A 16759-nucleotide genomic window follows, 5' to 3' on the forward strand; every position below is an offset into this window, starting at 1 on the left:
AAATCCCTAATGAAAAGCAACTAAAAAACAGGCATCTGTTAATGCCAGTTATTTCTTTAATAGAAGAAACACCAAAATAAAGACACTGGGGTTACAACCACCTCATGCAGGCACACCTAAGAAAAGTATCTGGTAGGTTATTCAGCTCTTTCCAAACGCCATCTGATCCTACAGGATTTGTTTCCTTGACATTCAATCCAAATAAAGGTAAAGGACATTTATAAAGAATTAATTTTTACTGGTATCATGTTATTGAATGACATTCTTCCAACTTGCTGGCCGTCAATGTCATGATACAAGCCTGCAGTGGCCAAAGGCTCCCTGCCTCTATTAAATGGCCCAGACTATTCTCCCACTGGTTGTTATTTATTCTAGGGGGAGTTAAACTAACAAGAGATGGGTGGTCTAAGTCTTATTAGACTGCTGAGTAAAAGCCTCATGCTCTTTCTCAGATTTATTCAGCCTAGAGAATTGCTTGAACAAGGAACGGATCTCACTGAGCAGAGAAGAAAATTGTCCCTTATAAGAAGGAAACCAAAGGGGAAATCCCCTACATCATCTTTCTGAACAGGTCTGTGCACACCTGGGATCCTGCAGGAGCCTCATTCCTTGCTTTAAGATAGGGAGCATGCTCTGGCTAGAAAGGCCTGCAAAGAAGGTCTCTCATAATGCCCAGAACTGTGCACATTTTTTTCTGTCAAATTTTTGATCTGCTAAAATAACATCAGAGCAATGAATATGTGTCAAATATACGTGAATTAATGTCAACTTACCAGGTATTTTGAATGAAGAGTACCTGGTTTTTAATACCGGGGAAAAGTTAAAATCTGAATGAAATGAACATTCCAGATCTGATTTATATTTAACAAAGGGTAAAACTTTCAAAGCAAAATAAAGTATTTCATAGGTACTTCAATTAACCTTAAAAAAAGCCCCCAGAATGGGCATTTTAAACCCCCCCACAATTATTTCTACTGCTCTTCTAAGAGCACAGGACTCCTCCACAGGAGCCATAGCTTCCATTAGCCAGGGAAAGACAAGGTGGATGGGCAGGGTCGGCTCCTCTGCCTCACTCCAAATGGGATGGCCAGATTTTCCTAGGTGCTCATAACCCTCATTAAGGTCGGAGAGACAGATGAGTGCTCAGCATTACAGGAAATACCAAGTAGAACCTTTCTTTTTCCTGTAGGTATCTTAGCTTAGATTTGAAACCCAGTAATTTGCAAGTGAGGTTAACATTGGTCCATTTTAAAAACAAAATACTGTGTTCTATGAAATGAAGGTCTCCCACACTACTTCTTCCTGACTTTCCCCAACCATATGAAGTGTAATATTTTAATAAGTACGTATTCTTAAACAATAAAAGCTATTGAAAGATCAGGGGAGCTCTCAGCCTGGGCTCACCAAGCAGTGGTTCACAATGGCCTGTTTATTTCAGTGCCTAATAACGGACACTCCTGGCTAAAAGTCTTCACCATTCATGTTCTGTTTCAGTGGAAAAATGAAATTATAAATCATTGTTCTTCCTAAGCAGAACATTTTGTTGTTGCATTTGGATAACTGTCAAGGAAGGAAGAGAAGGTGATTTGCTGTCAACTCAACAGGAATAATTGCTATAGTTTATATAAAGTAGTAACTCTGCATTTCCAGTTTCTACATGTATTATTCCTGTTGAATTATTTTGTTTGCACCGTTACGCAACATGATGCCTTCCCCAAGGAGTGCAAAAAATGTAAGGGAAGACTATCCTTAACTCCTGCAAATCCTACTCCACCCAATTAGTAATAGCAGGAAGGTGTGAAGCTGAAGGGACAATTAAGAATGTGAACCTTCACAAGGAAAACCCCACTGAATGAACTAAAACATTTAAGGACAGATCTGGTAAAACGAGAGGGAAAAAAGTTCCAAAACAGCAAAATAAACAGCTGCAAGCTTTTCAACTGCTTAGGCGAAGCCAGTGGGGCTTAATCGACAAGCCTAACCTAAGCCTCAATTTCCTTCTGCGCTAAAAGTTTCTAATTCATGTGCATTGTTTCCCTGCCACGTGGATCTTTTTTTATTGGCATTCATAAAAATATGATAGTACATGGCTGCAGCCCCCAAAGTCTTGTTGGACAACAACCCTGAGCATACTTCCTTCAGACCATCTCGCCATGTCAGCTTCTGTTTCAACTTGTTAATTTACTGTGCCATAATCAACATCAAATAGTCTCTTAGGCAACACGTTACCCATAAGCGATGGGGAGTGCTCACCTCCTGGGTATGTCGATATTGCCCAACAGAGTCATGTACAAAGAAATCCTGGATGGCCTCTATTCAGGAAGGGGTGCAGCTGGGTTAGCTTGTGTTCCTGCTTTTATGGTTACAGGGTTACTCAGTGAGCCACTTCCAGTGAAACCGCAAACCAGAACGCAGAGCGTCCCTTTGGTACGCCACATATAATTATTTGCCCTTAAGAGTATCCTTCTCCCCTGTGCTTTTAAACCGAGTTGCACACATTTGTAAAAGAGCAGAGACAGCTGTGAGACTGTAAGGGATTATTTCTCCTTACCTGTTGCAGTCTAGGAAGTTGTGGTGACTTCCCAAAGCCAGAATCTACATGGAATAATTTACCTCTCCCAGTTCCCAGTCCAGTTTTTTCCCTACTGGCAACAAAATTAAAAACTACATAAAATTAAGACTCTGCACCTGCTCCGCTTCTTGGAGGAATAGCAATATTAATGCATGTAGAAAATATGGCAAGACAGAGGACTTTTTATACAGGCAACATTTTCAACACTGAACATTTTCTCAGTTATCTTCATCTTATTAAAAAACGTCCAGGAGACAGAAAGCCTCATTCATCTCATTGAGTACTGAACACTGATTGCATTTTTAGGAGAAACTTTCTGTTTAATAACAGCCTAATCAGTCTATTTAATTCCTCCCCCTTTTTTTTTTTTTCTTCTAAGTTTTAATTACAGCATGGGACTTGAACTGTGGCCTCTCCTGCTTTTGTCTGAAGCCAGCAAGTGAATTCCTCTGGACTTCAGTTGGTTCAGAACCTTGAGTGAAGACACTAAGGCCCTGAATTCACAACCAGTTGATTAATTTTTTCAACTGAAACCAACACTAATGTTCAGCTGAACCTGCAGGAATAACATACTTGAAATCAGCACGGATGGCACTGCGGACCTCTAACAGTCTGCAGTCAGGGGCTTAAACTGGGAATTGGCTTTGCCACCAACTTAAGGGCCAATCACCTCAACTCTTTCCTCCCTCTACTGCCACCATTTTGTACCACTTGTCTTTCTCTGCTGGCACCCCATAAACATCATTTGCTGAATACTCTGCGAATGCGGGGGTGTTTTTCTTTAACTGCTTTTATTTGCCTTTTTGTCCAAAGTCAGTACCACCATAAATATTTTGTTCCTATTGTACGTCTGGAATAGAAATGTTCATAGAGTGTTTCCTTGTCCTGAGGGCACCGAAGTGAACGCATCCTGCCATTAAAATCACTGTTTTTAAGTAACCCAATAACTTCTCATCGTTCTTAATGCAGTGAGAAACCGTATCAAACAACCGGCTTTGGTTAAGTCACTCACTTTCCTCTTGATTGATGCAAAAAACATATCTCTCCTAAGGATACAAAGCTTTCCCTGAACATTTGCAAATCTTCCATTAAAGCTTGGAAAGCTCTGAAAGTTACATTAAGGATGTTCACAAATCTTTCCCCCCTTTAATAGTATAATTACTTGATTGGTTTGATAATAAATCAAAATCCAAGTGAAGAAAGATTCATGTGCTTCATATAAAATGAATCACAGGGAAAACATTTCACAATTAGCAGGCGCTCTTGCCTTACCTGCCATAACTTCAGACACATGGGCATGCCCAGCTTGGCACCCACCTCTGGCTTCAAGGTACAGACTGACGTCTTGGATGGCAGCTCCAGAACCTGAACCTGACATCAGGAAAACAAGAGTATTTGGTCAGGCTCCAGGTCAAAATTCTGCTGTTAAAAACACAAGTCTTTTAAGGTGATTAAGGTTTGTTTAAGCTCTTCTAGTAAAAACTGTCTGGAGGAAACTGAGGAATGCATGTTAAGTTGGAGCTGTAGGGGAATCTACAGCCGTCTAAATAAATGCATTGTTTTAGGAAAGACCAGGCAAACTGCGAGAACGAACACATCTTCTTCCACTTTTCTGCTTCAGCTGTATTAGTCTTCCCTCCATCCTGTAGGTGATACTGTGCATGCACTAGGTAATACTGCTTAATCTGAAAACACTTCCCTCCTTCCTCTCCCCTTCCCCGTTTTCCATCTCTGTTGTTAATGTTTTAGTTATATTCACTTGTGGACACTTGCATCATCTCCTCTGTTCTGTCATGGTAACACAGAACTTGTGTGGAATAGGCAATATATATATCTAAGGTGGGTTTTTTTATTTAGTGCCTGACTGCGCTCCAGAATTGCCTGCTAATGCAGGCTGGAGCAGTGATGGCATACAGGTATTTTTAACACAATATTGCCTGACGCTATTCAAAGCAGGGTCAGGCAATATTGTGTCAAACACGCAGTCTGTCTACATAGCAGCTGCCACTGTTACTTGTAGTGACAGTAATGAACTGTGCGATGGAAAAGAACTGTGGATCTGATTTTTTTTTTTTTTTTTTTTTTAATAGCATTGAGCAAGTCTTTCCTCTGCCAAGGAAGCAGCTCATTTCCACCTCAGGATGATGGGAGGCAAGACCAGGGAGCCTTCCTTTGCAGTCTGGCACTGGAAGGTTTTCAGTCTTGATTGACACAGAAGTGCCTCGCTCTGGGCTGATTCTCAAGCCTGGAACTATGGAGAAAGAGTTCTTAGGTATCAAAAGCTTGCTGCCAGGAACATCGCTGTTTCTCAAATGCATACTTAATCACTAAGGTGATCTTTTGTTTTAATTAAATAAACAATGGTCTGCGTATTTCGTAATATTAAAGGACTTCAAAAATTTGATAAATCCAGCATCGCCAGCCATTCTAGGCTATTTCAAAATATGCAAAAGCCCAACAGTGCTGTTGGACAGCCCCAGTCATGCAAATTTCCTTAAGCATCTGAGATGAGGTATTACACAAATACGGCTCCTCTGGGAGCTATCAGTCAAGACCACAGCAGCTGCGATGGCTTTCTGATCCCATACCTTTAGTTCAAAGCTTGCCAGAACATCTCCCTATTTCTAGAGGTTGTCAGCTGGGCTGCCAAAAGCCAGCTGCACTCTAGGGCTGCAAGGCGACAATGCACTAAGCACAATACGCAGAACACTTTCTAAAGCCACTTCGCAATGGAGCAGGAAACCGTTCTCCAGATTTGAGGAATGGAGACTACAGCAAAGAGCTGCCCAATCCCTAGATCAAACCTATGAACAGACCAAAGTTTGATCATCTGGGAATTCTGGTTCTTTGGAGCTACACTCTTAACAAAAGATGCTTTTATCTTGGCAACTTCCTTGCCATCAACGTAATGACCAAGTTAGCCGTTACAGGAAATGGGCTATGAACACGAAGATGACCTGCTCTCAGCTTGCGATGTTACTGGCTCTGCGAAGGGCACTGCCTCCTAGAGAGGACTGAAACTCCAATGGTTACGTAGTGAGGAAAGGTAAATGCGCTGTGATAAATGCTCTTCTGCAGGTTAAAAGGTAAAAAGCACAACTCCTTCACTTTAGCTTGATTAAAAATGCACAAACTGGTACAGAGGCTACAGCTGGGCTCGCAAAGGACAACATAAAATGCGAAGACGAGAAAATGTTTTTGCAGAAGGTAGGCAGGCATGAGCTGCCTATGGTGGATTGACATTTCCAGAGACTGTCTGCATTAGAGGCAACTGAGCCTTAGAAATAAATACTATTTCATATATTTTGACAACTGTAACCTAAAACTTCAAGTTCTGTGTTTATATTGGTTTTGCTTAATAGGAGAAAGATTTGCCTTTGCCTGAGGTTAATAGTGTTCCTGGGTGGCTAAAACTGGCCACAAGGAAACACACCCTTTTTCACATTAATAAAGCTTTTAACATGTTTCTGGCAAATTGGCAAGAAAAGTGCATGTAACTCATAATTGGTGATTTAAATGCAATCATGAACAAATAAATGCCTGTTCAGATCTCATTATTTATGGACTGAACCTGCTTTAAGACAAAATTACTCTTTTTTTGGGCACCAGCCAAGCATAAACACTTATTAAGTCTTAATTTTAATCATAAGCTGCAAATGTACTGTATCTCACACAGTGCTGCCTATTTGGAAGCACGACATATTATGGGATCTTATGTGAATTTACTGAAACCTGGCACAGTTCTAATGTAAAGGTTCATACACGGAGTGGAACTCTCTTACCTCAGGAGACAGCAAATCAGTATCAGTTTGCAGGGCCCAAGCAAACAAATGAAAATAAACCAGAGATGAGTTGTAAGAGACATTGGGGTAAACGTCTTCTCTTTGGATCAGATGCTTATTTAATTCTTCATTACCAGAATGTGTGTGTGTGTACTCTTTGCCTAACACAAAACCTCTTCTTGGGCTGACACAAGAATGCGCTTGTCAATTTTGTTTAACTTAAATATTATTAAGCAGTGCTGTAAAATGGAGAGAGTTTTCTGTTTGATCAGAACACGGTATGGGACTCGGAATGGTTGTATTTGCTGGTACAGTGGATGTGTCTACAGGCTTAACTCAGTTCTGTAAAAGGTTGAACGTTCTGGCTGTGAGCCAACAAAGTACTTAAATATGTGCTTAACTTCTGAATAATAAAAAGTTCACATTTTCTTGCAATAGAGGCACCATTCCCACTTATTACTTCGTATATAAAATATGCAACTTTCAGTTTCAAAATACACATCCTATAGTCCAGAAAAGCATGTGACCTTTAATGAACAATTTGCAATTGGCGACAATATTTCTTTTCATATTTATGCCACTTCTTTCTTTTTTCAAATGTTTGGTATTTTGACATCAAGTATTTCAAATAAATTATTTTTGTGTGATGTCCTCAAATAGTCCTTCAAAGAAACAAAAATACAATTTGTGCGAAGCAGAAGTGGAAATTGCCAACGAAGCTGTCAGTCAGTGATTGCTGTGATAATGGGTATTAGATGTGGACTTACCCAGTAGGAACTGAAACGGACCCTACAATTATCTCACACTGAGCAAACCTCTGGCCACTAATAGTAATTCAACTATTTCCAGCCAAAGTACCAGTTAAAGAATTAGCCCGGGGTGAAAGACCACATATCGCATTACAAATCACCTGCACCTCCCCTTCTCTCAGCAAAGCTTCAGGCGGAAGATGAGTACCTCCGTCTGATGACAGACTTTCTGACCATTCGTTCCCCAGAAGGACTTTTGTTCCCCTTTAACAGTATTCAGCAGCACCAGAAGAGTTTTCAAAACTCCTGCACGTGAAAGACCAGCAGCAGCTGCAAATACTTAATGTCAGACAAATCTCGGGGTGGTATCCTTGCTGTTGGAGCATGAGTTATATAATTCAGTTGTCTTTCTAGTAGGTAAAGTCAGTGATTAGAACTCCCAAAGGTTCCTTGTTCCTTGAGCAGAGAATTTGAGAGCAATGATGTTTCCCCTTCTGAACTATCTCGTTGCAAAACCAAAAGCAACCTCCCAAGCACCAGAAAAAGAGACACTTCCTACCTCCTCCAGCGCTTTGGCTGCCATGGCCATTAGCCAGCGTCCCTGTGCCACCTTTAACAGAGAGCATCTGCAGAATCCCACATTCTCCGTGAAGACAGAGTCCGTCACTGAAGCCCGTCCCTCTGCTAAATCCCACAAGCAGATCCTCTGGTCACGACCCTGACTGTTACAGCAAAACAAGTGACATGAGCAGCAGCTCTGCAAAAGCCTGGCTCCCTGCAGGTCAGTGTCTCAGAGCTGGGTCGTTAACGTGCAGGAAGGGCACTGGCGAGCTTCATACAGCTGCTGTGGGGTTATTCACTGGGTCTTTCCTGAGACGTGTGGGAACTTGGTGTCACTGCAACCACCACTTTCTGCTGGTGGCAAACCTGGCCAAGGGGTTCCACAGGTACCAGGAGAGGGAGGACCTGAGGGCCGGCCAGATACACAGCAGTCACAGTTAGCCATGCTTGCTTGTGAAGAGAGACTCCATCACAGTTAGGCTGTTCATGTGTGCTTATGTATGTATGAAGTCTCATGCGTATTTGAACATACTCATAATAAAAGTACTTATTTTTTACCATGGATATCTAATTTAAAAGGAAACAAGAGTATCCAGAGAGTAACACATTTAACACTCTTTCACCCTAGCAATGAAATAGAAATGTCAGGCGCGTTGACAGCCGAAAGACAAATGGCAAGACAGCAAAAAGCGCATCAGAAATAAATAAAAAGCTACAGTTATTGAGTGGTCAAGGTCCCACAGCCACAGGGAGGGCACAGAGAACTGTGTATGTGTGGGGACATGGCAGGAGCGGTTGGTCCCAGTAGGACCAAGGAGGCCAGACAAAGGGCACAGCATGAATTGCTGCACATTTACATGGCCCCACTGGCTGTGGAACAAAGTACCACTGTGGAGAAGCTTCCAAGCCACAAACTACAGCAGCACAGGATATGTATCCTCATGTTATCACCCGGGACAAGGAGTCATCAAAAATCCCTTATCTGTTTCTTATTTAAATTAGCAGTATCACCCCATGAAGTATGAAACCAAACCAGGGGTAGATGCAAATCTAGACTGTTGGGACTTCAACATCAATACAGAAACTCCCATCTGCTGTTCAGCTGAGTAACAAACTGTCAAAACATTTACAGCACTGGGCATACAAACAATGTGGTACTGCAAGAAATATCTGTGACTTAGCTTTATAACAGAGGACCAAAACATACAGGTAACTGCTGTCCTAAAATTGCACTGCTATGTGAACTGTTAGCCAGCAAAAAATAGAGGTGTGGAAAAACTCTATAATTATACAAACAATGCTCGTTCATTATCGTTTTATGGGGGAGAGTGTTGATAATGGTACTTAGGCAGATAATAAATAGAAATGCTAATGAGTTCCACTGTGTATTATAAGAGATGTCTTCTCTAGATAAACATGTCAGAACACCTCCTAGTCATACAGACACTTTGGCATCTACTCTAGATCACCTGTCTAATCCAAAGTATACAAATCTTCCCAACCTTCCCTTGCTAAACGAGAACAGAAGATATTTTGCAACAAAGCAAAGGCATGCAACTCAGCATTCTTGCTCATTTTCAGTCTTCCATTCTCCATCTCTGATTCTTCTCCACCTTCCTTACCTTTTCTCCCCCTCCCCTCTATTGATAATCTCTATAGAAATTTTGATCCTCCCTAAGAACCAGTAGTGAAGCATCTGTCGACTTCAAATCCAAGTGTATTTCCTTTACCCAAAGACCTCACCTGATCTCACTGCAGTAATAAGGACACTATGGACCCCAAGTTGTTGTGATGTCATCACACATATATATACCCTAAAGAAATTAATTATTTTTTCCCCCACTTTTTGTTATGCAGTTTTTCTGGTATTTTTTTGTACTTCTGTACAACTTCCATATGTGCTGGAGAGACTTTCAGTGACTCCAGAAATAAAGGACTCCTTCCCCCTGTGTGTGTCCCCCCTTTTTTTCTTTTTCAGTCATGTACACCACAGAGACAAGAATGATCTCACTGGGTTTGCCTGCTTTACTAACCTGAGAAGCCTGTTTTTACCACCCATTGTCTCCACACAGTAGACCGATTTTCTTCCGTGGCCATCCAGTGTCGTGTCCACTCTGTGTGTTTTCAGGTTCCAAACATGGATAAACCCATTCTGAGACCTGGCAGTAAGAACACATGCTTTTAGTGTGACCACTGCACACAGTCTGGTTTGGTTTTTTTTTTTTCCTTCTCCCCAAAACTGAAGCTGTATGTACAAAGACAACACACCCACCACTCACCAACCACGTATTTTGTCGTTTTCTCCGGATACAATTAATGCAAATAATACACTTTGCTGTAAAAAATGTCCACATGATGCTCACCTCAGCCAGAAATCCTGGTTTACTTACCCAGAGAAAAGAATGGGGACATCAGGTTCTTGGCCTCCACAGGAGAAGTGCAGAGTGTAGACTGCAGCACTGGTACCTCTGAGAACAAACTGTGGGTCCGGGGGGGGCAAAGCCATCCAAGCAACGCGCCAGGGGAGCGAGAGAGCGACACAGATTAGAGGGCAGGGCAGCCTAAAGTGAAATGACAACTTTGAATATATTTGATCAGGACATTTGCTTTTCCTTGTCACTTTATTCTTTGAATTATCATTATTGAATGTTATTTCTATTTGCCATGCAGTTCAGTGTAAAGTATTTCCTCTTAACGTTGACTGGTCAAGCAGCTGTCAGATCTGCTTTTTGATGCATCCCTTTTCAAGCACAGTGAATGCTGAGCTGGCCACGCGGACACACTTCTTGCGCATTTGTAAATACAAAAATTTTCAGCTGTGCTCCCTGCTGCAAAAAGGAAGACCTACAAAATGCAAGAAACTGGACACCCATAATTTCAGTGGGCGAGCAATTTATCATTCCACTTAGCCCCTTGGCAAGTCTTTCCCCTTCCACCCCATAAAAATACTACTGTACTTTCCACTCACAACCATTTACAGAAAAGCACTGCAGCAAACCCATCAACTGAAAAGAATCAGATAAGGTCAGAGTTATGATCATTTTTACACAACAATGCTACATTACTTGCAAGTGTTCAAATTTTTGGTTCCAAGCAAGGTTACTTGAAACCTTGAAACGCAGTATTTCACACTAACTTAGTGATTACGGCGTTAAATGTTTTATTCCAAGGAGGTTTTATTCCCCAAAGGATCAATAAAGATGGACACTTTCAGCTCTATGTCATCAGTTCAAATGTGGTCCAAATCAGCAAAGAACAGGATGAGTACAGGGGGAAGCCTGTTGCCCTGTCCAACGCGGGAAATGTGCAGGACAATTTACTACGAACTCGTGGGGACAGTTTGTGTGATCTGCTCAGGCACACTCCCACTCATCTGCACCTTCGCCAAGATTTCCATTCACGTTAGCACCTTTGCAGGCAGCTGTGCACAAGCACCAGAGAAGGACAAGGATGACTTTTCCATGTTTTGACTTGCTGCAAGTGACCCACTCGAGCTGTGCTGGGACAAGGTAACCAGCAGCTTCTTTGACTGTAAGTACAATTTGTGATTCATTGGAAAATGCATTATAACATGCATTACAAAAATATTGCCACCAGGAGAAGTTTTTACTGCTTCATCTGTGACATTATGAGCCATGCTTGTATTTCTGCCTCTTCCTCTTGGACCTGACCTCATAAAGGACAGCTTTTGCCACTACATACATCAGCTCTCATCATGCTTTCCCACTCATGCATATATTACACCAGGTTAAACAAAAAGTTCTCTGAATTCAGTAAGGAAAGATGAGCAGGTGTTTCTCTGCCTGCTGGTTCACAGCAGAGGAACTGCAGAGAATGAGGACAGAGCACTAGAGCTACAAGTTACATGGTAAATTAAAACCGCTCAACTTTTAATTTTAAGTCATCTCACCTCAGTATCAGCTTTTGAATTGTACTTAATGGATGTACTTGCAATTGCACTTCATTTGCAGGACTACCGTGAGTGTTTATAGATCAGCAATCACCATGGTATCTATAGGTTCTAATTAAACACAATTACCTCTTAGGACTAGTGATGAAACAGGATTCTTCAGCACAATGCGCAGTTCTCCCTCAATAGCAGTGTGTAATTAGGTATGAAAATAATGAGCTCAGTGGATAACCTCCTGTTTTAGTGCCCTGACTCATCTGTTTTATATGATGATGTCTGATGATCTAGACTCATGACAGGCTGGAGTAAATTTTCAGATGATTACAAGATGTACAGGTTTGCCCCCATGGTGAGATCCAGCTCCCAGGTGCCCATCTGTAACATGCTTCACCTGTGTTACAAACCAGCTAGACTAAGGATTTTGTCACCAAAGGTCACCTCTTTGGGACACTACAACTATATGCTGTTGTCCTCAAAATGATGCTTTGTAGAACCACATAAATAAAATAAACAGTAGCTTGGCAGAGAAGCAGGGTCCGTCGTCACAGTGGAACAATCCCAGGTTAGTGCGCTGAGCAAGGAAGACAAAACAGAACTGAGTCAACCCAGAGGCTATTTGGGATTACAAGGCAGGTTTCTAATAGCATTTTTCTAATTACTGACACAGAAGTTTTTGCTGACAGACAGCAAGTGTGTGCGTGGCTGTGGGAAGGGTTTTACCTGGCATGAAACAGACGCTACACTAATGCATGTCTTTACAAGGACAATATTTCAGAAAAATACTCAGACTGGCTACAGGAAAAAAACCCAACAACTGAAAGCATACTTTTGAGCTGTAAGCAAATGAAGGGACTTTTTGCTTCTTGGAGCCTGGTTCTTTGCTTGCTTTTTTCCTCACCAGCTACATGAATCTGGAAATTTGGCTTAATATTAAACCCATGTCATTTTTTATTTGGTTTCTGAGATGACTCCTTATTACTTCCTATCATGACTCAGCAGATGAATGGCAGTGTGACAGTATTAAGCATCTTATTTTAATTCCAGCAAGTGCTGAACTATAAAATTGCATCTGTGCTGTCTTCTTCATCCATGAGCTTGGACAAGTCACTTAAGATCAAGGTTTAATTAAAAGTTCTTAGGTACCTGAATCAACAGAAAGTCCCACGAGATCACAAATAGAAGTGTGGTGCCTTAAAACCTCCAAGAAAGCATCCATCTCTTCCTGCTGACACATAAGCATCCTCAAAAAGATGACATTCAGCCTACTTTCAACTCACCAGGTAGCTCAGTATCTCTGCTTTACTTACAGGGATAATGAAATACATTGTGTTACACTAATTCTAATAGATAATGGTTATACCGTGCTTTGCTAAGCAGCCAGCCACAAACGTGCTAAATATCATGACTGTGCAATGGTTAAAGCCCCTGGGTAAATTTTTCTGAAGTGCCTATGTGATTTAGAAGCCTAAGACTCATTTTCAAATAAATTTTCAATCCCAAATCTCTAGGACTTTATTTAAAGTTTCACCCCAGGTGTCTGAAAATGAGTTATCTAATTAGCACAACATTTATTTTCTTGTTAACTCCATCTAGCCTCAGGGGGACCAATCTGTTCTTGTTAACTGGGGATATCTGCAGCAAATTTAATTAAATTTGCTTAGCATTTAGGCTGGTCTGAGAGCAAAATCTGGCTCAAGGGCTTGAACAAGCCAAGGACAACCTACAGAAGAAAGTTCATTTAAAAGCATCTCAGGGCTAGATTATGTTTGTTCCTGAGTTATCCTCATGCTATGACTCCTTTCCCCTGTGAAAGGATGTTAAAATATATGAATCATTTTGCTTATGGCATTTGTTTGCAAGAGATTATCACCAGTAAGAGATGCAACACCTCACCATCACGCTCTTATTTTTTAAAAGATGCTCCACTTTATTTCCTCCAGCCTTCCCTGCACTGGTAACAGCATCCTCCTTCAGGGGCTGAGCTACACTCAGATATGACAGAGACAACTGAAAGTATTTTCCATAAGGTGCACTGCAAACCGTCGGGCTCCATGTGAGTGAGGAGTGGAAACCCCAGCTGTTCAAATTAGTGTTTCAATTAGCAAACGGCTATGCACACCACGCTATAGGTACTAAAAAGGGGTTTGCCTAAAAAAATGCCAGAATAATTGAATTTCCTTCAAAATTATGTTATTTTAAAGAACAATTCACTGTTAATATCCTTCACAAAACTTGCTTTGCTTAGGTTGCAATTAGAATAATCTTCAAACCGTTTGAATTTCTATGCAGTGATATGCCAGTATCATCACTTCAGCATTTGATATAAAAAAGTTAAGCTTTTATTTAATGAGAGTCATTTAAAATATGTAAATGTCAAAAGGATTACCTTAGAAAAATCTCTCAGAGAATTAAAAACATTAACAAATTCCCACAGGAAAAATTCCAGCAGAATTCAGCAACTCTCCTGTTCCCACTCCTGTCACTTGTATTTCTATCACACATTGAAGCAAAAACAAATTGCTATTAAAATATCATCCATGCACCCTCCTCCCCCAACAAACTCCACAGTTCAGTTTGAGATACCAATGGCTCAAGCAAAGACAAGAAAAAAAATCATCCTCTTTTTTTCTTTAGGCTTATTTAGAGTAGTAAAAACTCAGTGGTAAAAACTTTTTCAGGTATAGGAGAAATAAATCTCTCTAGGCATGTCTGGCAAACTGATTTGGGACTGAAACCAGCAGGTGTGCAGACATAATTACTACTGCAAAATATTCAACACATCCAGGTGTGCTCACAAACAGATATATGAAATCCCTGTTATTTTTTGAAAATTCCTAGTCTACCAGGTGCCATCCTCCCAAAGGAAAAATCACAGCAAAGAACGAGTTGAGAAAGATGTGACTAAATTGTGCTTACCCGTTTCCAGTCTGTTTCTTTTTCATTCATACAAAAGCCCCTTTTTAGCCCATGCTTCTGTGCCTACCTGCACTCACTCACAGGTTTTGTGACTCTGTCACGTTGTGCAGCATAGCTCTAGTGTGTTTTCAAAGTGGGTCCCGAGCTATAACCGCCGAGGAAGTCAGTGGAAATAAGGCTCCCTCAAATTAATAGTGCAATGCAAACAATTTTGTTTACTCCATTACATTTGCAATCTCCAATGTTAAAATTCCACAGGCAGCCCTTGCAGCATGAGCTTTCCAAACACAATATCCTCGTGCTTCCAGCCTCTAACCTGCCTCTGAATTATGCCACAACACAGCGGGACTTGGAAACACCTTGGACATCCCTGGTTGACAAAACAGGCTGCCTGGTTATATGGCTCCTTCTAGCAAGCGCAGAACAAGAGTTTATGTATGAAAATGGATTCTCGCAGCCCTAATTAAAAGTGATGCCAGACAAATCTGCACAAGTTGAATGAGTTAAAGTTCACGTCAACTGACTGCAAAATATAGGTCATTGACTACAAAAGGTCTGAAAGCAGGTATATGGTTTGGTAAACAAATAGTTCTTCAGACACATTGTGATGATTTTTTAAGCCCAGCTTTTCCTTTTATATGCACAAATCAAAAAAATGACAGAACACACTGAAACAGGGAAGACTGCTATAGAAAGGCATGCTGCGAGACAGTCTGAAGAAATCTCTTTGCACGTAAGGTGAAAAGTAACTGACTGTACAATAAAATACCATTTTGTGCCCTGTAACCAGCTAACACATACAAAACACTTAGGGAAGAACGAAACTGCCACTTAGGTTAAAATCCAAAATTTTAACCTAAAATCCGTAAGTCAGGCAGCCTGCTTTTTGCATTCGTATCCCAGTCCCTCAAAACACATGCTATGTCTGTTGTGTGCAAACAGAAACACGCACTAGTAAATGGAGAATTAGTAGAAGCTCGTATAGCAACTGCCTGCACAGATCAAGAGATGTGGGAGTGCTACACAAATAGTTGCAAAGGTCAGAGCCCCAGAATATAGGAACATTCACTCATCAGTCAACTAACACCACAGCTTTCAGTTTAAAGCTCCCTTTGCTATCTTTGGTGCTAAATTCAGGTATAAACTGTATTATACTTCTAGGATTTCTTTAAAGCTAATTTAAAAAGTATTTCACGTGGAAATTAGGAATCAGTAGAAATCTATAAACCAAGAAATTTATTTCAAGCAGAAACTAGAATTAGTAGAGACTTCTGATTTAACCAGTAAGATGTACTAATAAAACACTCCTAATTTTCAGGAGTAAGAACAGCCAGACACTTTCTCTTAAATTGGTTATTTTTCACATTACTACCTACCTCTACCAAAGTAGAGACTAAGCAGTGATTGTATTTGTATTTTATATGTGCTTTCAAAATCTTAAAAAAAAAAATAATCACAACAGTGGACTGGGAGCATTCATTAGTGTGCTTGTGCTTGCACTGGAAAACACAGCATCTAGGTACTGTAGATAGATTTCTAGATAGAAGTCTCTTGCTTGCAAAACTTGCTCATTAGAGACACGTCAATGTCAAAGGGAATGCAATGATTTTTATATGACCTAGCTATACAGTCCTTTATTAACTGATATCATAAACCTGTTGCCACACAGCCAACATTACAATTGACAAGAGTCCTTCCTTTCACAGGTTGGAAACACTAAATGCTGTCAGAGCTTTCATTCTAAATAGTCCCCAAATAATTTCTGATGACCAACAATTCCTGCCTGCACAGAAAAACACTTCAAAAGCTTCATTTCTCGAAGTGCCAAGAACCTCCATTTCCCATTGACTTCAAGGGAAGTCAGGATTTCATCCTCTCTCAGGAGCTCCCCAAAATTACCTTCTCTCCTGACATTCAGACAATGAATGATGGAAGTTTCCACATTTTAATTGTAACAGTCAATAGACAGATAGCAAACAAAACTGCTTATCAGCAATTGGTGATATGCCAAGAAATCTTATGGGAGCAGAGAAGAAAATGACTAATAACCATCATGCAATGCAACACATCTTTAATGATTTCCACTCAGGTAATGGCTCCTCACAGTGTTAGCACCTTAACACCTATGCATCCCCTAACTGTATCAGGCTAAACCACAATATATTACGATTTTAAGTAATGATGTTTGCAAGAAAAATGCATATAAATGTCAGTGGGTAACCTTCAGGAACACTGGAACCCAGGTATGTCTTGAGGTTCACTTTCAAAT

General features: G+C 40.7%; 1 protein-coding gene across 4 annotated transcripts in view; it reads right to left on the bottom strand.

Annotated features, from left to right (window-relative positions):
- Positions 1 to 16759, bottom strand: part of GNB1L (G protein subunit beta 1 like) — a 48809-nt gene that overhangs the window by 12035 nt on the left and 20015 nt on the right. For 3 of the 4 annotated variants that reach the window (XM_037375760.1, XM_037375768.1, XM_037375787.1), the window contains exons 2-5: positions 10055 to 10225; positions 9698 to 9823; positions 7663 to 7825; positions 3845 to 3943 (exon numbers count right to left, since the gene is read on the bottom strand). In XM_037375760.1, the coding sequence (XP_037231657.1) occupies positions 3845 to 3943; positions 7663 to 7825; positions 9698 to 9823; positions 10055 to 10170 (504 nt within the window). In that variant the 5' untranslated portion in view covers positions 10171 to 10225. Of the gene's footprint in view, positions 1 to 3844; positions 3944 to 7662; positions 7826 to 9697; positions 9824 to 10054; positions 10226 to 11703; positions 15849 to 16759 lie in introns of those variants that run through there. The other variant, XM_037375776.1, reaches the window with a different exon arrangement.

The sequence above is a fragment of the Falco rusticolus genome, chromosome 1 (genome assembly GCF_015220075.1).
Source record: "Falco rusticolus isolate bFalRus1 chromosome 1, bFalRus1.pri, whole genome shotgun sequence".
Lineage (NCBI taxonomy): Eukaryota > Metazoa > Chordata > Aves > Falconiformes > Falconidae > Falco > Falco rusticolus.